Source organism: Raphanus sativus, chromosome 8 (assembly GCF_000801105.2).
Source record: "Raphanus sativus cultivar WK10039 chromosome 8, ASM80110v3, whole genome shotgun sequence".
NCBI classification, from domain to species: Eukaryota; Viridiplantae; Streptophyta; class Magnoliopsida; order Brassicales; family Brassicaceae; genus Raphanus; species Raphanus sativus.
This window is the reverse complement of record NC_079518.1, coordinates 20,324,902-20,347,963: the sequence shown is the minus strand read 5'-3', so window position 1 is coordinate 20,347,963 and position 23,062 is coordinate 20,324,902. Positions and strand designations below refer to the sequence as shown.

The 23,062-nt window shown below is 40.1% G+C and overlaps 6 protein-coding genes across 6 annotated transcripts; 3 read left to right on the top strand and 3 right to left on the bottom strand.

The window, feature by feature from the left end:
* Nucleotides 1-1,424: 1,424 nt before the first annotated feature.
* Nucleotides 1,425-3,849, top strand: LOC108818851 (probable chlorophyll(ide) b reductase NYC1, chloroplastic). Its single transcript, XM_018591798.2, has 9 exons — nt 1,425-1,904; nt 1,980-2,058; nt 2,143-2,278; nt 2,369-2,443; nt 2,529-2,724; nt 2,803-3,011; nt 3,083-3,205; nt 3,282-3,474; nt 3,554-3,849. Exons 1-9 carry the CDS (start codon nt 1,608-1,610, stop codon nt 3,740-3,742), a joined length of 1,497 nt encoding a protein of 498 aa, XP_018447300.1. The 5' UTR covers nt 1,425-1,607; the 3' UTR covers nt 3,743-3,849.
* Nucleotides 3,850-5,266: 1,417 nt separating this feature from the next.
* Nucleotides 5,267-7,522, bottom strand: LOC130499047 (uncharacterized). Its single transcript, XM_056992940.1, has one exon. It carries the CDS (start codon nt 7,520-7,522, stop codon nt 5,267-5,269), a length of 2,256 nt encoding a protein of 751 aa, XP_056848920.1.
* A 4,618-nt stretch (nt 7,523-12,140) lies between these two features.
* On the top strand, nt 12,141-15,276 carry LOC108820220 (uncharacterized). Its single transcript, XM_056992939.1, has 6 exons — nt 12,141-12,989; nt 13,068-13,754; nt 13,837-13,854; nt 14,056-14,361; nt 14,450-14,530; nt 14,599-15,276. Exons 1-6 carry the CDS (start codon nt 12,141-12,143, stop codon nt 15,274-15,276), a joined length of 2,619 nt encoding a protein of 872 aa, XP_056848919.1.
* Nucleotides 15,277-15,845: 569 nt separating this feature from the next.
* LOC108820221 (uncharacterized protein At4g04775-like) lies at nt 15,846-16,289 on the top strand. Its single transcript, XM_018593193.2, has 2 exons — nt 15,846-15,974; nt 16,065-16,289. The coding sequence occupies exons 1-2, from the start codon at nt 15,846-15,848 to the stop codon at nt 16,287-16,289; spliced, it is 354 nt and encodes a 117-aa protein (XP_018448695.2).
* Nucleotides 16,290-16,574: 285 nt separating this feature from the next.
* Nucleotides 16,575-17,567, bottom strand: LOC108820222 (uncharacterized). The gene has a single exon (XM_018593194.2). The coding sequence runs from the start codon at nt 17,565-17,567 to the stop codon at nt 16,575-16,577; it is 993 nt and encodes a 330-aa protein (XP_018448696.2).
* Nucleotides 17,568-17,570: 3 nt separating this feature from the next.
* On the bottom strand, nt 17,571-18,830 carry LOC130499046 (uncharacterized). Its single transcript, XM_056992938.1, has 2 exons — nt 18,026-18,830; nt 17,571-17,947 (listed from the first exon to the last, which is right to left on the bottom strand). The coding sequence occupies exons 1-2, from the start codon at nt 18,828-18,830 to the stop codon at nt 17,571-17,573; spliced, it is 1,182 nt and encodes a 393-aa protein (XP_056848918.1).
* Between the last annotated feature and the right edge of the window lie 4,232 nt (nt 18,831-23,062).

Sequence of the window (23,062 nt, the reverse complement as noted above, 5' to 3'; positions counted from 1 at the left end):
GATTTGCTTGCTGGACTGAAGTCTCTCTCAAGCAAGATCAGTGGATGGAATGGAATGATGGACGCCACAAGACACTATGGAAAGGAGTCTTGATAAGTCAAGGTGCTCTGGAGCTGAATCTCACAAACTCTAAAGACTTAAAACAATAGTTTTAAGAAAACTAGAAAACTGCATTTTCATTCATAAAATTCGAGGGTGATTAACAAAGACAAACTAAATGAGCTTATATAGGCTCGACCTTGGGACTCTCTAACAGTCTAAAAATGACTAAAGGAAAGAAATAAACTTGAAATAAAAATCTTGGAAGCAAAGGCTTTGATGGCTCCATGGAATCTTCCTCTAGCTTGATTTATGCTTTCTTCCAAATGAGAAACTTGTGGGGACTTGTATCTTGATAGCTTCTGAACGTGGCCATGATCTTGAAGTCTTCCTGATGTGTCTCTGAATCTCCTTAATGTAGAATATGGCCGTTGGTCTTGCAAGATTTCAAAAAGAAACTCATTTAAGGCATTTAGTGTCAATGCTGCCAAAAATGGAAGGTTGGTGCAAATGAAGATCCTCCTGATCTCCTCGGTGCTGGTGCAGCTGAGGACGTCTTGAATGTCTTCTGGATGGTTAAGATGGTCTCCTGGCTTCCATAGATAAGTCTGGTATGGACCAAATCGAATTGGTTGACAACTTTCCCAAATTAATGTCGGTTTGACCGGTTTTGGAAAATTGATTGTATCTTGGTATTCTCTGAACCAATTCGCCTGATTCTGGACTCTATGGATAGATAATGAATCCCTCTTGAAACCCATGATTGATTCTGGAAAGGGCCGCTTCACGGTTGGGCTGAAATCATCTTCTAAAGTCTGGTGCTCGCAGATGGACTGGCTGGAGAACCTCCGGTTTGTAAAATTCATAACTTCTTCATCCATGAAGATTTTCTTGTAATTCCAAGCCTCAGTGAATCCTTGATGAGTTGGCCTTCTAGGAAAATTGGATTTATGACAAAAGACCTTCTGGTTGTTGAGATATTCGCCTGGAACTGGACCTATGTCGTTGGTATCTCTAAAATGGCCGGTTTGGAAGGTTTGGTGAGACTCTGGTCGAACCATGGATTTCGTGACCACAACAAAAGGAGAAAACAGTGAGAGTCCCACTATCTCCCATAGAGATCTATGATGGCGATGAGAGCCCATGTAAGCTATGTAGGATATTTAAGAACTCATGTGAGTTATGTGGGCGATTTAAGAACTCGAGAGTTGAGAGAGAGAGACTATTTAGGAAAAAAAGAACTCCCACTTTACCGAATCGATCTCGTTCCCAGTTAAAAGAAAAATATCTCGAGCATGTTAAACGACAAAAAGAAAAAAAAGGAGACACGTGTCATTATTGGGCAAATAAGATGAGGTTACTGTAACGTGTGGTCATCACACTTACGCTTCCTTCTTTCTTTCTACCACCTCCCCTCCTCATCCCTTTGCCTTCTCCGATCTCTATTTATACCGTCTTCGACAAATACGATTACTAAAATATCTAATCTTTTTGTGTTGCCCACAAGAAAAATAAATATCTTGATTCTATCTCTTGTAAAGATAATTTTTGCATGAGATTTAGTAGCCATGGTTACTTTGACGAAGCTTCAAGTATACCCACGATGTTTGGATCACCGACTCGGATTCATGGATCATCAACGGGTCGGGTCAAGATTGGGTGTTAGAGAGCGTAACCATAGGGTTTATGTGCCTCGGTGTGAGAGTAATTTAGAGAAGAAAAAGGTTGAAAGAGGGAGAAAGCGTGAGAAAGAGGGAAACGGGTTGTGGGATTCTCTCAAATCTGGTGTTAGCAAGTTGGGGCGGCCCTTATCTAAGGATGAGTATAATCAGAAAGTTCAAAATTTAGAGATGGTTTTCTCTTCGGTAAGAGTCTTGACCCTTCTTTTTCAAGTTTAAGTGTAATGAATATGTGTTTATGGTTGGTTTATCTATTTGCAGGTTGCTGTTCAAATTGCTAGATACATTGTGACGATGACGAGCACTGGAGCTATTCTCTTGATTGGGTTTCAATTGTCAGGTTAGTGTTAGTGATTTTGAAAGTTTTTAAATTTGGTCTGGGGCTCAGTTGTGTTTGTGTGTTTATGTTATTTGTAATGAAAAGGTGGAGATAGTTCGATGAATTCATTGGTTTGGTATAGCTGGCTCGGTGGAGTTATCATTGGAACTATGACCGGTGCTAACATGGTTTTGGAAGATCATTACCGAGCCGGTCCACGTAATGTTGTTATAACCGGAAGGTAATTTGTTTGTCTTCTGTTACATTGCCAATTTTTTCTTTTCTTTTTTTTTTCAGTGGTGCTAATGTGTGTTTTGACTATATGTTTTAGCACGAGGGGACTAGGGAAAGCACTTGCTAGAGAGTTTCTTCTCTCTGGAGACAGAGTCATTGTTACATCTCGCAGGTTGTTGTAGCTTCGTATGTGATATAATATGGATTAGTTTCTTTTACTAAATGGAGTCTTATGCTTTGTTTTGTTTTCTAATCAGTTCTGAATCTGTTGATATGACTGTGAAAGAGCTTGAGCAAAACCTCAAAGAGATTATGAGTAAAGCTAGTGAATCAGATAGAAAGAAACTTGGTTATGCTAAAGTGGTTGGTATTGCTTGTGATGTTTGTAAACCAGAGGACGTTGAGAAGCTTTCGAGTTTCGCTGTAGAAGAGCTTGGTTCCATTAACATATGGGTAAAGAAAAGCATTATTTCATTTCTTTAAAAATATTTTCCCTTTAATTTTTCATTACTGAGTTTGTTCTTTGGACAGATCAACAATGCTGGTACTAACAAAGGCTTTAGACCGCTGCTTGATTTCACGGAAGATGATATCAAACAGATTGTGTCCACAAACTTGATAGGATCGATTCTATGCACACGAGGGGCGATGGAAGTGATGAGTAGACAGGACAATGGTGGACACATCTTTAACATGGATGGTGCTGGTTCTGGAGGCTCTAGCACTCCTCTCACGGCTGTGTAAGTAATCAAAAAAATCATTTGATTCAATGGTACTCATCTTTACTTAATGGATTCGAGCATGGTTGCAGATATGGGTCAACAAAATGTGGACTTAGGCAATTTCATGGTTCTGTTGTGAAAGAATCCCAAAAGACAAAAGTTGGCTTGCACACTGCTTCCCCGGGCATGGTTCTCACCGAACTTCTTCTCAGGTATCCTCTTGCTTCTACGCCGCCAAATCCTTTTTTTTTCTTCTTGGTAAAAAAATTACTTTGTTTTATTTGACAGTGGTTCGAGTATAAAAAACAAGCAGATGTTTAACATAATCTGCGAGCTTCCCGAGACGGTAGCTAGAACGCTAGTACCACGAATGCGTGTTGTCAAAGGTTCAGGGAAATCAGTCAATTACCTAACTCCTCCAAGGATATTGCTAGCTATCGTCACTTCCTGGCTCAGGAGAGGCCGGTGGTTTGACGACCAAGTAAGTGACAGGTGTTTGGCTAATCTTTCCAAAAGTTTACCCTGCGCTTACGCAAAAAGTGTGTGTTTTGTGTTTGCAGGGACGGGCGTTATATGCAGCGGAAGCAGACAGACTAAGGAACTGGGCAGAGAACCGGACGAGGTTGTCGTTAACAGACGCGATGGAGATGTATACTGAGAATACTTGGGTCTCTGTTTTCTCTCTTTCTGTTGTTTGTGCATTCATCATCGTATCAAGCACCACACCTAGCTCTTTCCCAGGCACTTGACCAAATGTAAAGTTACATGTTATGTATAAAAACTATATGTAACGGGACCAATTTGTTCAACTCTTCTCTGGTGATGACACACCTTCTACGCATGATTTTTACTTTTATTTTGATCAAATACGCATGATTATAATCGTAGAATCTTTTGTTGTTTGCCAAAAGAAAAATTAAGATCTTTTGTTTGTAGTTGGTTTAGGTTAGTTGTTTCTAAGGGTTTTACACAATGTTTTGAAAACTGACCCAGACACTGAACCGGACGACTTACCGGATTATTGGGTCACTGGGTCGACCGCGACTGAGAGTGAACCACGGATGAACCGCATGTTAATAAATTAATGAATTTTATTATATAATAATATATTAGCTAATAATATATTAGTTAATAAAATAAAAAATAAAAATATAGAAACTAAAATTAATACTTTCTCTTTAAAATATAAAAGAATAGTTTGGATATGTATATATTTTATGTTTAATAAACATTTAGAATATTTAACTTAACTTTTTATATTTTTATTTTCATTTGAGTTACGACATCTAAAAAATTAAGAATAAAATTCATAAATACTTAACTTAACTTAACGACAAAATAATATGGTTATTTCATAAAGAATTAGAAAAAAATCAGTGTCTTCCATTCACGATCACGACAGAACAAAACATATTTCGTTAAAAACATGTCAATTCGATCGAAAAGAGAGACTTATATAAACACAAAAAGAGAGACTTATATAAACATGCAAATTTAGAATATAAAACAGAATTTAAAAATATAATTAACAACTAAAAAAGTTATCTATTGGTTCAACCGGCGGTTCAACCGGTATCGGGTTTCAGGTTTTAGTGGGTTTTAGTGAGTTTTTGCGGGTTTTTAAATTTTGGGTTTTTAACAAAACCTAACCCGGATTTATTTTGGGTCACCGGGTTTACCGGTTTAACCGTGGATCCGGGTCGGGTTTCAAAACACTGGTTACACGTTCAATAAACTTATTTTTTTCTAGACATTGATGGTCTAAATTCATTTATATATATGTTCAAAGTCAAATAGATACATGACTAAGTAGATACCCATTTAATCATTGCTATTCACAGGCCGGGTTAACATTCTCAAGGGCCTTGGGGCAAAAGAAAAGCGTTTAGGCCCTATAACCAACTAATTTTGTTATTGTTATTAAAATAATATTAAAAGTTTAACTAAAAATTAAATAACATTATCACTACCGTTTGCATTATTAAAATTCTAAAAAAATTATGTTACTATGTCACTAAAATATTATGTAAAATTAGTATTATAAGTACCCAAAACAAAATCTATCTCTTTCTGTTAGTATATATGTATATATAATGGATCCTTTGTGTAATTAAAAATTATTGGACTCTACGTGCATCCTTTGTCTTCCCCGTTAAACCAGTTATGGTTACTAGCAGAATTCAAATAATAAATTAGGTTTTTAATGGAGAATATTGCTTCTTTAGTTTTTTTTTTTGTTCAACTGATTAATTGATTAAGAAAACTTAATGGGTTCATACAACACTAGGCCCAATATGCCCAAATGAGAGAGCAGATTTTGCCAAGGAGTCAGCAGGTCCGTTTTCTGATCTAGAGATGAAAGTGAAGCGACAAAGAGAAAAAGATAGAGACAGGGAGACGATGTCCGACAGAACTCCATAGATTTCCATCACACCTCGCTTCCCATTAATTGCTCTCACGAGCTCTTGAGAATCTGAGTGTATCCAGATGTTTGTGTAGCCGAGAGTGGAGGCATGAAGCATCGCTGCTCTAATCGCCAGGCTCTCAGCCATGAGGGGAGAAGATATATGATTCGTTGACGCCGATCCTCGATTGAGTTCCTTCTTGTCTCGATCCGTAAATATCCAAGCCAGGCCTGCATGTTTAGTTCTCGCGATCCAAGAAGCGTCAGTGAAGCAAGAGATCATTGAATCGGGTGTGGTCGGTTCCGTTGCTATCGGGGTAATGATCGATCCCGTCGGTGCTGGTAATGTCGTCTGCGCTAGCGTCCACTCCCTTGCCGATACCCGCGCTCTAGTCATGGTAGTAGTTGGCGTGAGGGTTCTGTGTTCGAAGAGCAGGAGGTTCCTTGATATCCATAGCGCCCATATGATCCAGGGGAAGATGTTGATTGAGACTCCCACCGGTGGGAGATTGATGCGGAGGCTTGATGTTTGGAGCTCAGTTCCAAAGGAGATTGTTGTCTCCGATTGCAGAGGAGAGGTCCATGGCGCTAGTTCCCATACCTGTTTCGCAAAATCACAATGGAAGAACAGGTGATTTGTCGTCTCCTGAGCGCCGCACCTGATGTAGTTTGTGTTTGTCAGGACTCCACGCTTTTGAAGATTTTCGCCTGTTGGGATGGCTCCTTGTAGCACTTTCCAGAGGAAGAGTTGAATCTTAGGCATCATAGCAGAGCCCCATACTGATTTGAACCAGTTGAAATCATCAGGGATATTGCTGTTACGGGTGGTTGTGGAGTCGTTGAGATGTAGTGCTAGATAGCCAGATTTCGAGGAGTAGTCGCCTGTTGGGTTAAGGAGCCAAGCGTAGGCGTCTTCTGCACCAGTTGAGCTCGGGTGTATGAGAAGGATTTCATCTATCAGGTGAGGTACATGTTTCATCAAAGCTTCTCTATTCCACATTCCGGTTTCTCTTGTCATTATGTCTGATACCATAAGATCCTTTTCATCCATTGTTATAGGGCCCATCATTGACGTAGGAGTCGACACCGATAGCCATGGCTCATGCCATAGCTTAGTGGAGTTCCCGTTTCCAATAATCTTACCCAGAAGCTGGATGATGACGTTTCTGCCTTCAATGATCCCCCTCCAGCCATGAGAAGCAGAGGAGCTGCAGGTTACTCTAAGGAAGGAGTCTGATTGGCAGTACTTCCCTATGAGCATTCTCGATAGTAAACAGTTAGGCTTGGTGAGGATTTTCCACGCGAGTTTGCCTAGGAGTGCTTTGTTGAAATGTTGTATGTCTCTGAGGCCTAGCCCTCCCATGCTCTTGGGTTTGGTAAGCGTTTCCCACGATACCCAGCTTATTTTTCTTGTTGAATCACTGTCATCCCACCAAAAGCGAGTCAAAACTGACTGAATTCTTTTGCAGAGGCTGACAGGGAGCAAGAAGCATGTCATGGAGAAAGTGGGGATAGCTGTGAGTACGGATTTCAGCATGGTCAGTTTTCCTGCTGGAGAAAGCTGCCTAGAGGACCAAGATACTGCCCTTTGCTTGATTCGATCGATGATTGACGCGAAGAGATCTCTCTTTTTCCTGCCAAATAACTCAGGTAGGCCAAGGTACTTCCCTACCCCGCCTTCTTGATCGATACCAAGTGTTTGCTTTACTCTGTTCCTGTCCTCCTGTGTCGTCAAAGCTGAGAAAGAAATTGACGATTTACTTGTGTTAATCATTTGTCCTGATGCTCTTTCATATTTTGCGAGGATATCTTTAAGGGCTGTGCAGCTTTGGGGACTAGAACGCACGAAGAACATGGTGTCATCGGCAAACAAGAGGTGGTTGATGCGTGGGCACTTTGTAGCAATTATGATTCCTGTCATAGAGCCATCACGTTGAGCTTCCCTGCATAGGCCAGATAGAACTTCACCGCAGAGGATGAACACGTAAGGAGACATGGGATCCCCTTGGCGGATTCCGCGTGAAGGTACGACATTCCCTGTAGCCTCTTCATTTATTAGGAAGGAGTACGTCACTGTAGATATACATTGCATTACCCAGTTGACGAAGATGAGATGGAAACCCATTTGAATTAGAACCCTCTCTAGGATTGCCATTCTAGACGGTCGTATGCCTTACTGATGTCTGTTTTCACAGCCATGGAGCATTGTTTTTGTGCTTCTGAGTTCTTCAAGTAGTGCAATATCTCGTGTGTAATTAATACATTGTCTGAGATTGCCCTCCCCGGTATGAAAGCTGATTGATTTTCAGAAATGACCTCCTCAAGTATTGGCTTTAGACGTAGGGATATCAGCTTTGATATGACTTTGTAGTATACATTGCATAAGGCAATAGGCCTATAGTCCACTACTCTCTTCGGGTTTAGTATCTTAGGAATCAGTCGAATGTGTGTCTCATTGATAGAGCTAGGTAGATTTCCTGTGGAGAAGAAGTCCTGAATTTCCTGTATTATTGCAGATTTGACTGTGCTCCAGTTTGTTTGGAAGAAGCTTGCCGAAAACCCATCAGGACCGGGGGCCTTATCGGGGTGGATCGAGAATAGAGCTTCCTTAATCTCAGCAGCTGACGGAAGTGATATGAGTTTATCATTCATGCTTTGCGATATCGAAGGCTGGATTGCTCTTGAGATCACATCTGAGGACTCCGAGTTGAGAGAGGTGAAGATGCTCTGATAATAGTCTGTTATGGCTGATGTGATCTGGTCTTTCTCAAAGACTTCCTCTCCGTTACCATTCTCAATAACAGTAAGTCGATTTCTTGCTCTTCTTCCTCTAGTAGAAGCATGAAAAAATCCAGTATTTTTATCACCCAAGGTGAGCCAGAGTTGTCTACTCCTTTGTTTCCAATATTCTTCCTCTGCTTTGTAGGCTAGGAGCAGTCGACGATTGAGGTCAGAGATGAGAGGGTCATCTGCCGTAGGACGAGATAGCTCCTTATCGAGGGAGCTTTTCAGCTTATCAATTGTTTTCCTGCTGTTGACGTAGTGGTCCCTACTCCATTTCGAGATAGCTCTACGGCAGCTTGCGATTCTACTTGAGACTGGTAAGGATTCACCCTTTCTCCAAGCATCCTCAATAATCAGTGTGACTTCAGTATTGTATCTTAACCTTCTATCATATCTGAAAATACGTTTTGTTTTTTTCTTTGTAGGATCGAAGGTTGACAGGAGCGGGCGATGATCTGAGTTCTCAAACTCTAGGTAGTGGCTTCGAGCAGTCGGGAATAAGTCTGACCAGTGACTGTTTGCAATGGAGCGGTCCAACCTGCAGTGTACTAAATGTGTGCCTCTTTTTCCCCTCCAGGAGAGAAAGTTCCCAGTGTGCTGCAAATCAAAGAGGTCTGCTGCAGAGAGGAAACTTCTAAAGGGACCAAAGGAGCTCTCGGGTCGTTCAGGTCCACCCGACTTCTCAGAGTTGTCTATGATTTCGTTGAAATCGCCAGTGAGGAACCACGCAGAGTCCCTTGTGACTGCCAGAGCAGAGAGCTGATCCCAAACGGCCTGACGGTTTGGAACCTCAGGGGCTCCATAGACAAAGGTGGCGAAGAAGGTATGCTTTTTGTAAACAACCTGAGTGTCTATGAAATTTTGATTTGACGAGAGAATTTGACTGTCAATGTCTTTTTCCCACAGGAGTGCCAAGCCTCCTCCGCCTGGGCTGTGGGGGGAAACTAAATGTTGGGAGAGCAGATTTGATTTGTTCAGTTCTTGAGTGACCTTCGCATCATCGTTCTTAGTTTCAGTGAAGAAGAGGATGTCGGGGGAGTAGCGCTTAACCAGCTCTCCGATTCTTTGAATTGTTTCGGGGTTTCCCATACCGCAACAATTCCAGCTGCATACAGTTAAGGAAGAGGAGGCTCCGGGTCGTGAAAATCCGGAGGGGAGTTCGATACCTTTGATGAAGTTGCATCAGCCGAGTTGTTTCTAGCAGGGGTTCCTTGTCGAGTAGTGGCAAGTCTGGGGGAGGGGTCTGAAGTTCTAGCAGGAGATGCTTGTGTAATGCTGAAGTTCTTTTTCCTAGAATTGACCCATGTTAGCTTATTTGGTGCAGGGGATTGCTTCTTTTTAACAGGGGGGCGACCTCTTTTTCTTGGTGCTGCAGATGGGCCAGCGTTTTGTGAATCTCCCAGTATGATTGTAGAATCTGAGGGGAGGGTTATGGGAGGGAGCATAGCCGTTCTATTCGCTCTGGCTGTTGCAATGATGTTGGCTGCTGTTTCTTCCATATCGCCACGAGCATCACTCTGTATCACTCGCTGACGTCTGGCGGCGCTTTCAACAGGATCAGGACAGTTAATATACTGGATAGTCACTTTCTGTAGCTCCGTCATCACCTCTTCAGTTGTTGGGATGGGGGGGAGTTGAGGGTAGTCACAAACTTCCAGGTTCCTGCCAAGAGGTCTAGGAGGTGGTAGATCCTGAGCAGCGGGTGCTTGGCTGGCAATATCCTGTGTGGCGTTGTTGACAATGGGAGATCCTATTTGAAGGGTTTTCTGTCTCCATTGGTAGTTGTTTCAACGCGTCACCTCAGGTGCTCTAGTCTCTCTTCTATCATATTCTCTGTTTCTACCAGCTTGATTTCCAGAGTAGGAAGGAATTATTTTGTTCTTGAGCGGCTTTAGATGGTTAGAGGGATAAGATACACGATCTCCGAACGGTCTGCCGTGGTGGTCAAGTCGTTGGTGAAAAGAGGTTGTTTGCCGTCTTTCCTCTCCTCTACTAGGTCTGTCACTGCTTAACGATCGGTCTAGGGAGCCTCTTCTCACCATCCGAGCGGAGCTTACATCAGCATCTATGTCGTCCCTGGAGTGATATGGCTGAGGGTTTGGATCTGCTTCAGCAGCTGCATTCATACACTCCTTGGAAGCGTGAGTCAGGGAGTGGCATCTAGAGCAAAGTTCTCTAGTTCTTCATATTCTAGTGTCACTATAGCTTCCTCTTCTGCAGAGAATTCCATTATTGTATCCATAACCAGTGGTTCGAGACCATTCAAAAGGACACGCATACGAATTGCTGTGTTAGAGATGTCGGTGGCCTCCAGGTGACCTAGCTCCTTCGCTATGTCTTCTATTGTTCTAGCGTGCCAAAAGTGAAGAGGGAGCCCCTTAATATTGATCCAGAACGGGATCTCAGATGGGAATGATGCTGAGATAACCGGTTCCCATCGTTGCAGGAGGAGCATCCATCGGTTAGAGTGGTAGGGTCTGTTGCCTTGCTTCTTTAGTTAGAACTAAGTTTTGATCCGCACTTAAAAGCGCCGAACTACTTTTAGTATTTTAGTTTACTTTAATTTAGCTAATATATATTTATACATGCAATTTTTAAGATATATATTATATATTTTACCAGTTGAAACCCATTTTGAATGTAAACACTATTTTTAGTTTATTTTTATATTTTACCTTTATGGAAATATCTATGCGAAATTAAAATTTACAATTCTCTTAATTGATAATTAGTCGACAACAACCATTATAGTTCAATATTTTATTTATATTGGTTGTTCTATTCTCGTTTAATTTCCGAGACAGCTTTTTGTTTGAGTAATATAGTGGTCTTTCGATTGTTAAAAGAATTATTGTTAATTAATTTTCTTATTTTATCGTTTTCCTTTTCATACGATTTTTTTTGTTTTTATTGATTTATGAGTTACCTAATTCATAAAAAAATATTTCTAGTTTAAAATGTTGCAAACTAAAGTCATACATAAATGGTGGGTGTACAGAAAAAAAAGGGAAATTTGCCGATATAGAACAAAACACACCACTTCTTGTCTCCTTAGAACTAAATCTATGAACTTTGTCCCCATAGAATTAACATTAATGAGTATACATTTTTGTCCTTCACTTTAACCCAAAGTAATAAAAAACAAATAAAATATGCTAAGTAAAAACATAAAAGGTTAAAAAAAAAAGGGAAAGCTCATTTGTCTCCGACTCGCGATCTTCTTCTCGAACTCGTCTGTTCTTCCTCGCCGTCGACAGCTTCCGGCTCTGAAATTATTTGCTGGTCGGAGGCGTCAATCTTCTCTTCACATCCCTCCATCGTCCTCCTTCTTGCTCTTTCCTCTTTGAGAACCGTCTAAGCGACTCCCGAGAAATAGCTTCTCCTCCTCGAGAACCATCGGAGTTGTTGAAGCTCCGGAATAGCTTCTACTCTCCGAGAAAGGACGATTAGGTTCAGAATTGGCTTCTTATGCTCTTCTTTCATCTCGCTTCCCACAATTTGAAGGTTAGGGTTTGAAATCCCCTTTTCGATTTGGATTATAAATTTTTTTTTTTCGTTTTTGTTTATTTGCATGTACTAGAAAGAGATGACATTGTTTAAACCCCAAATCGATTGAACTTATTGTTATTGATTGTAGTTTGTGGTTGAGTTGCGAGTGAGTTGCTTCTAGCTTGTTGTCGAGATGATGGTAGCTTGTTGTCAAGTTGATTTTGAGTTGTATTTTGTTGGTGATATTGTCTTTATTAAGGTTTATAATTCTAATTACACTTGAAAAGGCTAACTAACTTGACATGTGAGAGCTCGATTTTCATGTTTATACTTGACATGTGAGAGCTCGATTTTCATGTTCTAGTTGATTTGTGTAATAGACTACTAACTGTGAGATGCTTATCAGTTTACTTATCTCTGTTTACTTAAAGGAATGGCTAACTGAGTTTTTGATTTCATGTTTATTAGGAATGGGTTATCAGTTTCCTAAACGCATTCACGAAGAAGGAGTTGAGTCACAGATTGACAAGATTAACAACACATGTAGACGGACGCTTCTGGACGCAGTGAAGATTGCTCTCAAAGATGAGTATGACGAAGTGTTGAAAGACCCCGTCTTCGGTCCGATTCTTGCAATTGTAGAGAACCGGCTCATCTACTCGGGGAAGATTATTCACAGCTTCATATGCAAGCAGCTCAGGGTTTCGAAGCTTCACGAGCTCTGGTTTCTTTTTGCGAAGAGGCCTCTTCGGTTTTCTATGCAAGAATTCTATGCTGTGACTGGATTGAAGTTCAAGGAGGAACCAGATGTAGACTTCATCAACTGGAAGGATGATAAGGGGTTCTGGGCCACTGTGCTGAAGACAAATCGGAAGATTAACTTATATTGTGTAAGGGATGAGCTCCTCAAAGTCTGTAAGGAGTGGTCGTATGTGGACAGGCTGAGGTTAGTCTATCTGTGTATTTTGCAATCCTTCCTCATGGCTAAGGATTGGAAAATATACATCCCTCATGAGTACATTCGGTTGGTCATGGATTTTGAGAAGTTGAGGTTGTATCCATGGGGTCTTCGCGCTTATGATGAGCTGATTGCTTCGATTCTCAGAGCTAGGGAAGATCTGAATACGAAGAACAGTTATGTCTTGGATGGATTCTCATATGCCTTTCAGATATGGATTATGGAGGCAGTTCCAGACATTGGTTCAATGGTGGGTACGAAGATCAGAAAAAACATGACGAAGATGAGATGTAGGAATTGGAAAGGTAGTGGAAAAGTATCGTACCAAGACGTGGCCAGTCTAGAGTCCCACTTCGATAAGGTAACTCTTGTTTCTTCTAGTAGTATTGAGTTAAATTTTTTTTTTAAATTGTACTTATAGTTTCGTTTTTACTTGCAGGGAGAGGTGTTTGCTTTTATATCATCTACTGGAAATTTAGATGTGGTTGAAAGTACTGACTTCGTTAGGGAAGATGAAAAGAAGGACGAAAGAGTGGGACGTATTCTTGATTTGATCAATGCCAAACATGATTGGAAGCAATTCGCTTGGGAAGTTGAGGCTTTGCCTGCACATATGGAGCTTTCTGATTCTGAGGAAGTACAAGGCAAAGATGTCTCAGCAACACATGTGGAGGAACCGGCTGTTGTTGCGGAGGAAGCAGCTGCGGTTCCAAAGATGGGCAAGCGCAAGCTAACTGATCCTGGTGCCGAGTCTCGAAAGAAACAACTTCTTTGTGAACGGGCGGCTGAACACAACAGTGGTGTCTCCGGTGAAATGAAGACCTTCATTGAAGATTTGTTCACCTCTTCTTTCAACGCTTTTAAGGAGTTGGTGCAAAAGGACTTCAATCAGCAGTTTGAGAAGGTCACCAATGAGGTGGGTCAACTTAAAGAACAAGTGTCTCAGCTTATGGGTCCTTCACATACAGTGGGAAAAGGTAATGCCTCTGAGATTCTGTGTCCTTCGGCAACCCTTGGGAAAGACCAAGCAAACACATCTCATACTCCGGGTCCTTCAGCAGCAAAAGGAAAAGGCAAGGCAGCTGCAACTGCGACTCCTACTCCGGTTCGTCGAAGCTCTCGACAGGTAAGAGAGGTAACTAAAAAATGAAGCTCTATGATGTACTTGTATCTGTTATTTGCTATGTTGACTCTTTTGTAATATGTAGGATGAGTTATCTTTTGTTGTAATGTCCTTGTATTGTGCTATGTTGTATATCGGCTTGTATGAAATGAACTCATGACAATGACATTTGAATTTGAGTATTAGTGTTATGCTTGTTTCTGTATTTTGAAGCTTTTGTCATCTACTTATATATTTTATTTTCTGTATTTTGCTATGGACAATTTTGTTTCAATATTAATGTTATACTTGTTTTTATTAACAGGATGAAAATGAATTGTCGGAATTTTTGAGGAATTTGACCAAACCATCGACATATGTAGATAAGGGGACCCAAGAGTCTTTACAAGATGCCATGGGAAACCTTTCTCAAGCGTCTCATGTTAAAAGTTTTGATGCTTCACAACAACTCAATGGCGAAGAACCAGGTGAATGGGCCACTCCACTGTCTTCATTTAAACCTGCGGATTGGAGACCACCTACTCTGAAAGACGTGGAGTCACATGAGGACCGGATGCATGATCCTGATTACTCACTGGTCTTTGTCCCCGAGGATTCATGGGCCGAACTAGTTCAGTGGACCACAACTTCCAAGTAAGTTTATACTTTTTTTTTAATTTTACAATTGTATCATTCTGAGAATTAATTGTGCACTGCAGAGAACGAAAATTGGACCATCTATGCTCACAAGTGAGTTAGTAGCTCGTGTCATGGGTCCTACAGAGTGGCTGAAGAATCATGTGAGTTATTTACATGTTGCTTATTATTTTCATTACACCAACTTACAATCTTTAAAAAAAAAATTCAGGAAATTGATGCTATAATGTGGTTATTCACTGAGAGGACTTCCTTGCGGCGATGGCTTCCAAATAATGTGGCATTCATGACATGTTTGTTCAGTAATCAAGTGAAGAATTCTTTCCTAGAGTTAAAGAAGGACATCCAGAAATTCAAAGTTTCAGAACTGCTACAACAGTACGGCATTGGCGAACTTCCAGCACACGGTCGAACAAGACTAATGTGGGATCTTGATGTTGACCGCATGTATGTGCCTCTGAATGTCGGTAACCACTGGATCTCTATGTGCGTCAACTTTGCTACTCGGTCGATAGAGGTATTTGACTGTGAGGGACTGAAACACAAAAGCGCAGTGGAGCCATTTGCAGTTCTCATCCCTAGAATTGTCAAAGCAGTTCAGTCTTCTAACAGTCGGCAGCTTAATGTCAGGAAGTATACTATCACGTACGCCTCAATGCCCTTTCTGAACAAGAGTAGCAGTGATTGTGGAGTATATGCTTTGAAGCACATTGAATGCCATCTTCTAGGCTTGGACTTTTCTGTGGTTAATGACGAGAACATTCGTGAAGCGCGGCACAAGATTGCTTATGATCTATGGGAAGCTGCAAACGATCCTGTCCTTATTTCGAGAATGGCCAAATTCACTCCTTCAAAGACATTTACAAATCCTCTTGTGGAACTTGAATGATGCGCTTTCATTTATAACTTGTGTAGGAAGTAATTGTCATTTGTCTATGTAATTTGACTCTTTTAGTTACTCTTTTTACTCCTTTAGTTACTACCTTGTTTCACTATTTTATTTGAGTCTTTAAGTTTCTCAACCCATTTTTATACCCTAAAACACTCATATGCGTTGTCAAGCCCTATCTATACCTTAAATTGCAGTAAAGTAAGCAACCGTTCTCAACCCCTATCTATACCCTAAAGTAAAGTAAGCAAACATTATCTTTGGCATATCTATACCCTAAATGACAGTAAAGAAATCAAATGTTGACAACCCTTATTTATACCCTAAATGATACTAAAGTACATATATTCGATGTCATTGTGAATAAATCAGAATAATCAAAATAAATCATAATAATCAATTCAAATCTTTATAATGGAAATACAAACAACTTGACCCTAAAATCCAATCCGATTACAAGTACTGATTTACCCTAATTATATGGCTTATATAAGACCATACAACGGCCACAAACCCTACATATCTTTTCTCCGACTTGTTCTTAAAAAATCTCCCCTTCTCAAAAAAGAATGACGAACATGAACATCAATGAAGGCATTGCTTCAAGATGCTGGTGTGGAAAGGGGATTGTCACTTTTGTTTCAAAAACGGAGGAGAACCCATACAGACGATTCTTCAGATGTGAGATTTGTTTACAGGTATATGGATTGTCACTTTTGTTCAATCTAATATTCCATTACTTCTCGTTCTACTATATTGAAATTCAATTGTTGTGTGTTTTGAAACAGAGAAAAAAAGAAAATCATGTTTTTAAGTGGGTAGACGAGGCTCTGGTTGATGAGATTGTAAGGATGACTGAGCATCAGGCGAGAGTTGACGAGGAAATTGAAGATCTGAGAATTTCTATGAAGAAAACAGTGCAGGAAGAAGTTATGAACCATAAGACTGCGCTTGATGTAGGATGCCTAGGAACCTTTTTCGGTTTATTATGTCTCTGGTCCAAAAATGATTAATATTGTAATGGTTTTCTAATACAAATTGAATTTTCAAAGATTGAACCAATCTGATTTCCAGTTTTATTGTCATGTCTCGAACAGATTATCATAAGCAATCTGAAACATATCTTTGATATTCTGATTTCGACAAGAACAAAAATTAAACAAAACTTTCAAAATGGTGATTCAACAAGAAATACTTAGTAACATAACTTTGAAATTCTGAATTCAACAAGAAAAAAAACTGAAACACAATTTGCATAAACGAGATGAACACATCTTGCATGAAACGACCAGAGTATCCTATAGTGCTCGATCACATGTTCTCCTATCGTGCCCTCGATTCCCACTTCGGCTGCATTTGCGACCTAAAGAGCCTTGATTTCCTTGTGACGAACGGATCTTATCTTCAGCTGTCTCATATCTGCGTTTCTTTCTTCTACCTGCAGCTCGTCTACTCTTTGGAGGAAGGACTTTCGACTGCTCCACATCAGATGGAACAGTCCATGCATCTTCAGGGACCCCAATAGGATTTATGCTTTCTTCATAAGCAGAGTACCATGAGGCAGTAGTGTATATGTCGTCCGTGAGTGTGTGTGCTTTTATTCCCACACTGAAGCCTGCTTTTATGGCGTGCCTACATGGGATTTTCATCAGATCAAACTTCCCACAAGAACACGTGCGTCTGACCAAGTCAACCAAGCAGTCAAAAGTGTCACCTTGAACCAAAAATCTGTCATCGCTAACTGGAAAGACCTTAAACGTTTTACCCTTCTCAATCCTTCTGTCAATCTTCTTCTCAACAGCAATGGTCAGTGGCTTAGAGTGCTTAGAACTTAAAGTTCTACGTTCGAAAAACCATCGAGTCATCATTTCCCTAATATTGTCCAACAAAGGTATTATTGGAAACTCTCTAGGCGTACGCAAAGCAGAGTTTACCGACTCTGCAGGATTTGTAGTCCTGATATCATACCTGTAACCAGGGAATTGACAACGAGCCCACTTCCTCACATCAGCTTCTATGAGATAATTTCCAATTTCAGGACTAATAGAGTAAATAGCAGTGAACAGCTTACGAAAATCAGCAGTTCGATAAGCTTTAGAAGCCTTTGCAACCAAACCAGCCATACCTTTCCCACTGAAATATGTTACAACATTATTCAGCAAGTGGTGAATGCATATTCCATGATGAGCTTGCGGGTACACTATCGCAATAGCTTTAGCAATTGAGGAATTCCTATCAGACACAAAAGCCAAACTATGCTCGTCAGCAATGACCAGATTAAGTTGTCTCATAAACTAGTTCCACGAGAGATCATTCTCTGAGTCGACAACACCAAATGCAATAGGATATAAATTCGAGTTTCCATCTAATGCAGTAGCAACCAATAATACTCCTCTGTATTTGCTCTTTAAGAACGTCCCATCCACGACAATAACTTTTCGAATAGCAGCATGGAAACCGCGAAGACTCTGACCAAATGAGATGAAGAGGAATCTGAATCTCCCTTTAGAATCCGTTTCGTAAGACGTCTGTGTCCCTGGATTAGCTTCCCTCATCATGTGCAAGTATTTTGGAATTTTTTCATAACCTTTCTCTGGAATACCTTTCACTGCGTTGATTGCATACTCACGTGCGTCCCAAGCCAAAGAATAGGATATCTCGACTCCATGTTCTTTACGCATATACCGAATTATATCATTAGATCTCGGCCCTTCCTTAGAAGTTTAATACATATGCATAACCAGAGTACCAATTGTTTTTGCTGAAGCTGTCCGAACAGAACCGTTCCTTCTAGAGGGAGCACATAAGTGATCAGGTACATACTTTTTGATGATAAAATAAGATGACCCAGTTAAACCCTCTGCACGAACACGCCAACTGCAATCATCATCTGAGCAACGAATGTACCACACCTTTTTATCCGATTTGACAAGCTTATAGTCGAAATTATGTTTCATTGCACAGATTTCGAATGCTACCTTCAAAAGCATCTTGGAACTAAAATGTTGACCCTCCTTCACAAAGTCCACCAAAGAAAATCGAACACCATTTCCATCGCTCTTCTCTTTCTCACACTTTTTGTCAGCATCATTGTCATGTACCTCGACATCTTCTTCTGAATCCATATCATCTGACTCGTCAGACTCCATTGGATCTTCCTCTCTGTTAGGCGACTCAGTAGCTTCTTCATTCAAGTCAAAATCGTCTATGCTATTGCTTTTCACGACCTTAGATTGAATACTCACAGACAACCGCGTTGAGGCTTTGTTCTTCACATATGTAAGAAAATTCCTAACTTGCCGATCATTGGTGATGATAACAGGTGGTGAGTCGATGCTGTTTATCAGATCAGAAGGTAAGTAACTCAGCTCCAATTTGACCACGTTTATATCAAGTCCAAAGTCTTCACACACCATAACTTTTAGGTCATCAAAGGTGGAACTTGTGTCCAAAGTAAGTAACCTGCCTCCTTTTTCGTCATCAACAAGAAACCCCCAACCATTCTTCACCGACGATTTCCACAAACCACATGAAGCGTATATGTGAATCTTCATTTTTTAGATAGACAAATGTTTGGAAAAAACTAGGAAAAGAGAGGAGAAGAACTCACGATTTTTTCCAAATCGTGTAGTAGTTAGGAAGATGACTTAATTTTAGGAAATAACAATTAAAAAAGGAAAATAGAAGATTTAAAAGATTTAGAGAATATTTAATAACCGTTTTTAGCAAGATTTTCGGATTATGTTTACAAACCGTCTAGAATATACATTCTACCAATATAGAAAATAGAACAAATGGTAGAGTACGTAAGATACTATGGTAGATAAAAAGACAATTATTAGAGTGTGTTTTCTAGCGTAGTGGGTAATAAGGAAATGTTTACACTTAATAATCTGCGGCAACGGAAGATAGTAGGAGGAAGTTTAGTTTCTATATTCTACGGTGGTAGTTGTATATGTCTTCCGTATATTGTGCCTCATACCAGCCGTAGAACATTGTGTGCCTAGTAGATTACATCTTCTAAACCGCCGTAGATGGTAGATTTGATTTACTAACACATTTACCCCATTTTTGAAATTATTATTCAAACATCTTTTGAATTACAAAATATTTTTCACACTTGCATATGCTTGTCTACATCAACTTTACTATTTTTTCATATTTTTTGGATTTGTAAAAAAATTTATATGAATTTTTATATACAACAAGGGTACTCAATGTCCAAATGTGACAAAAGTTGATTTTGTTCTAAGGGGACAATACTATAGCTAAATTGTTCCATATTGGCAAATTTCCCAAAAAAAAAGGCTTTTATAGTGTGATTAACTTTTGTGACAATTTAGGAGGCTTATTGAAGTGATGATTTGAGATGAATTCATTATATACAAAATTAAAAAGAATCTCTAGAAATTCGGGGATTTACACAAAACTTTAGGAGGGGATTAAAAAAGGATTTTAAGAGTTTTAGATATAAGTAAACTTTTTAATTTTTTAATGAATTGAACACGGAAAATCTTGAAACTAAAAACCTTTCTATCACGACTAGACAAAAGCTTTGTTAATCTTCCCTTTGACACGTCCACATCATTCAAGCTTTAAGTGAAACTACGTCAACAATAGAACCTCTCTACATAAATAATTCTTTTTAGCTTCTGATTTATCACAATTGAATACTTGTCCGTTTGAATCATCATCAGATCAAGTAAACAAAATTTTGTTAAATGAATAGAACAGAATCATGTCAAGTGTATCTCTAGCGGTGGATCCAATAACCGACATGGAATAAATGTCTCCGACTAGTGAGAATGGAAGGTGGTCGGGGATGACAACAGCTGGTGGTGGTGGCGGCTTGATGGGATTACAGAGTTTATTTTTGTGAAATACCATCTCATTAGATGGTATTTCTTCTAACTGACTTTAACTACAAATCATTTTTTAGATAATCCAAAATAAATCTTAATAAATATTATTGATGAAATCCCATTTCTCCAATAAGTAGGGATTTCTGTAAGATTAGTTTCAAGTGTACTTTTCACTGATAGAGTAAGAGTTTATTTATATAAGCTATACAAGATTGTGATAAGATCAAATCTAAAGATAAGTACAACAGTTATATATAACTCTCTATTATAATTATCTTAACTATAGAATATACACTAACACGTCCCCTCAAGATGGACTTGTCGGAGACAGACCAGTCTTGACAAAAAGATCATGAAACCGAGCCCGGGGAAGTGGTTTTGTTAAAGCATCGGCGAGTTGATCTGTTAACTGATGTGAGAAACCCGCAGAAACTTCTGTTGCACCAGTTCTCATACAAAATGATAGTCCAAGGCTAAGTGTTTCATTCTTGAGTGGAATAGCAGATTTGCAGCCAAGTATGTTGCACCAATGTTGTCACATTACAGTGTAGGAGTTGTTGTGATAGGGAAACAAAGTTCTTTCAGTAAATGCCCGATCCACACAACCTCTGCTGCAGTGGCTGTCAAACTGCGGTACTCAGCTTCTGTACTTGAGCGAGCAACACCTTGCATTTTCCGAGAACTCCAAGAGATGGGCTGTTTGCCAAGATACACAATGTAAGCTCCTGTAGAGGTGTAATAATTTTGGTCTCCTGCTCAGTCTGCATCTGAATAAGCATGAAGAGTGAGAGGTGTATTGCGTGTGAAGAAGAGGCCTTTGTTGGCAGTGCATGCTAGATATCCGAGCACTCGTTTTGCAGCTTCAAAATGCAGAGTTGTCGGACAGTGCATGAATTGTGAAAACCTGTTTACTGCAAAGGCAATATCTGGGTGTGTGAGACAGAGATATCGTAAACTTCCTACAATTTCTCGAAAAGTGAGAGGATCATCTAGCGAGACACCTCCCTTCTGCGTTAGATGCTGTGTTGAACACATGGGAATGGCAACAGCTTTGGCGTTTGTCATCTTAGTCTTGGCGAGTATGTCAGTGATGTATTTGCTCTAAGTAAGATGAAGACCAGTGCTAGTTCTGCGAGCTTCCATGCCCAGAAAGTATTAGAGATTACCGAGATCCTTAAGTGAGAAGCGAGAGGAGAGATACTTGATGAAGCTGGTGATTTGAGAAAGATTATTCCCTGTGACAATGATGTCATCAACATAAATCAGGACATAGATTAGCAGACGACCTGAGCTGTACACGAAGAGAGAAGAATCAGCCAAGGAATTGATGAAGCCAACGCCAATGAGAGCTTCTCTTAGTGCACTGTGCCAGGCCCTAGGGGCTTGCTTGAGTTTGTATATAGTCTTGCGTAGTCTGCATACATTGTCAGGCTTGTCTTTGTTTATGAAGCCTGGTGGTTGAGTCATGTAGACTTCCTCGTGTAGATCACCTTGGAGGAAGGCATTGTTGACATCTAGCTGTTTAAGAGGCCAGTCATGTGCAACAACAATACCAAGTACCAACCGTATGGATGCATGTTTGATTACCGGACTAAAAGTGTCATGATAATTGATTCCAGGCCGTTGATGAAATCCTTTGGCTACTAGTCTAGACTTGAAACTCTTCACTGTCCCATCTGGATTGTACTTGATGCTATATATCCAACGACATCCTACAATGTTGGTAGCAAAAGATCGAGGAAAAGATCAAATGTTCTGTTACGAATCATGGCATTGTATTCATCACTCATTGATAGTCTCCATCTCTTGTCCTTCAATGCTTGAGCAAGATTTACTAGTTAGAGTTCTGCCAAATAGCTGCAAGACCATATTTTTGTTTTGGTTTGCTGATGTTCTTCTTTGAACGTGTTGTCATGGCGTGTGTATTGTGAGGTGGAGCTATTACTGCAAGTTGAAGATCAGACGCAGTTGATGTTGTGGCATGTGATGTTGTTGATGTAGTGAGAGGATTTGATGATGTCGTTGATGTTGCAGGCGGTGAAGTGTCTGAGACCGGAGGTAACTCTAACATAGGCGCCAAGGAATCTGCAACTGACTGAATGAAAATAGGAACAAGGGAAGCTAAGGGAGAAGAAGATTCAACGATAATTTCATCAGCTTAATTAAACAGAGGAAACTTTAGAGAGAGCTGAAAAGGGTAAATAGTTTCATGGAAAACAACATGTCGAGATATATATAAATTCTCGAGTTAGGAACATCAAGATAAATGAAAGCACTTTGAGTGATAGAGTAACCCAAGAATACACATGGAACCGATCGAGGAGTGAACTTGTTGGTGCCACAAGGTCGTATCCAAGGGTAGCAGAGCATTCCAAAGGACCAAATCTTGCTGTTGTTTGGTAGTGTTTGGAAGAGAGCTTGAAAGGGTGATGAATACGCCAACACGGGAGTTATCATGTGGTTGATAATATACACCGCTGCAGCAAAAGAATAGCTCCAGTATGTGTTTGGGATGCATGCGTGTTGAAGGAAAGTTAGGCATGTCTTCACTATGTGTCTGTACTTACATTCGGCAATACCATTGTGTTCTGGAGTGTGTGGTGGCGTTGTGTGATGTGCTATGACGTGCAAAGCCAGGTAAGAGCAAAGTCCAATGAACTCGCCCCCATTGTCCGAATAAAGAGGGTGATGCTTGTTTTGAATCTGTTTTCAACTAGCATTTTTAAAGCCGGAAAAATCTGAGCCACCTGCGACTTTGTTTTCATCGGAAAATCCCATGTGTAACTTGTAAAAGGGTCAACAAACAGAACATAATATTTTTATCCATCAATGTAATGAATGGGTGAAGTCCAGACATCAGAAAAGAGAATGTCGAGAGCTCTATGATAGAGTGGTTTTTTAAAATGGAAGTTTGTGTGTTTTAT

Coding starts and splice junctions, on each gene's coding strand:
- LOC108818851 (XM_018591798.2), top strand. CDS start 1,608: ATGGTTACTTTGACGAAGCTTCAAGTATACCCACGATGTTTGGATCAC. Junction 1,905..1,979: donor TAGAGATGGTTTTCTCTTCG/GTAAGAGTCTTG, acceptor ATCTATTTGCAG/GTTGCTGTTCAAATTGCTAG. Junction 2,444..2,528: donor GTCATTGTTACATCTCGCAG/GTTGTTGTAGCT, acceptor TTTTCTAATCAG/TTCTGAATCTGTTGATATGA.
- LOC108820220 (XM_056992939.1), top strand. CDS start 12,141: ATGGGTTATCAGTTTCCTAAACGCATTCACGAAGAAGGAGTTGAGTCA. Junction 12,990..13,067: donor TAGAGTCCCACTTCGATAAG/GTAACTCTTGTT, acceptor TTTTACTTGCAG/GGAGAGGTGTTTGCTTTTAT. Junction 14,362..14,449: donor AGGATTCATGGGCCGAACTA/GTTCAGTGGACC, acceptor TGTGCACTGCAG/AGAACGAAAATTGGACCATC.
- LOC130499047 (XM_056992940.1), bottom strand. CDS start 7,522: ATGGGTTTCCATCTCATCTTCGTCAACTGGGTAATGCAATGTATATCT.
- LOC130499046 (XM_056992938.1), bottom strand. CDS start 18,830: ATGAAGATTCACATATACGCTTCATGTGGTTTGTGGAAATCGTCGGTG. Junction 17,948..18,025: donor AGCTTCAGCAAAAACAATTG/GTACTCTGGTTA, acceptor ATATGCGTAAAG/AACATGGAGTCGAGATATCC.
- LOC108820221 (XM_018593193.2), top strand. CDS start 15,846: ATGACGAACATGAACATCAATGAAGGCATTGCTTCAAGATGCTGGTGT. Junction 15,975..16,064: donor GATGTGAGATTTGTTTACAG/GTATATGGATTG, acceptor GTTTTGAAACAG/AGAAAAAAAGAAAATCATGT.
- LOC108820222 (XM_018593194.2), bottom strand. CDS start 17,567: ATGAGACAACTTAATCTGGTCATTGCTGACGAGCATAGTTTGGCTTTT.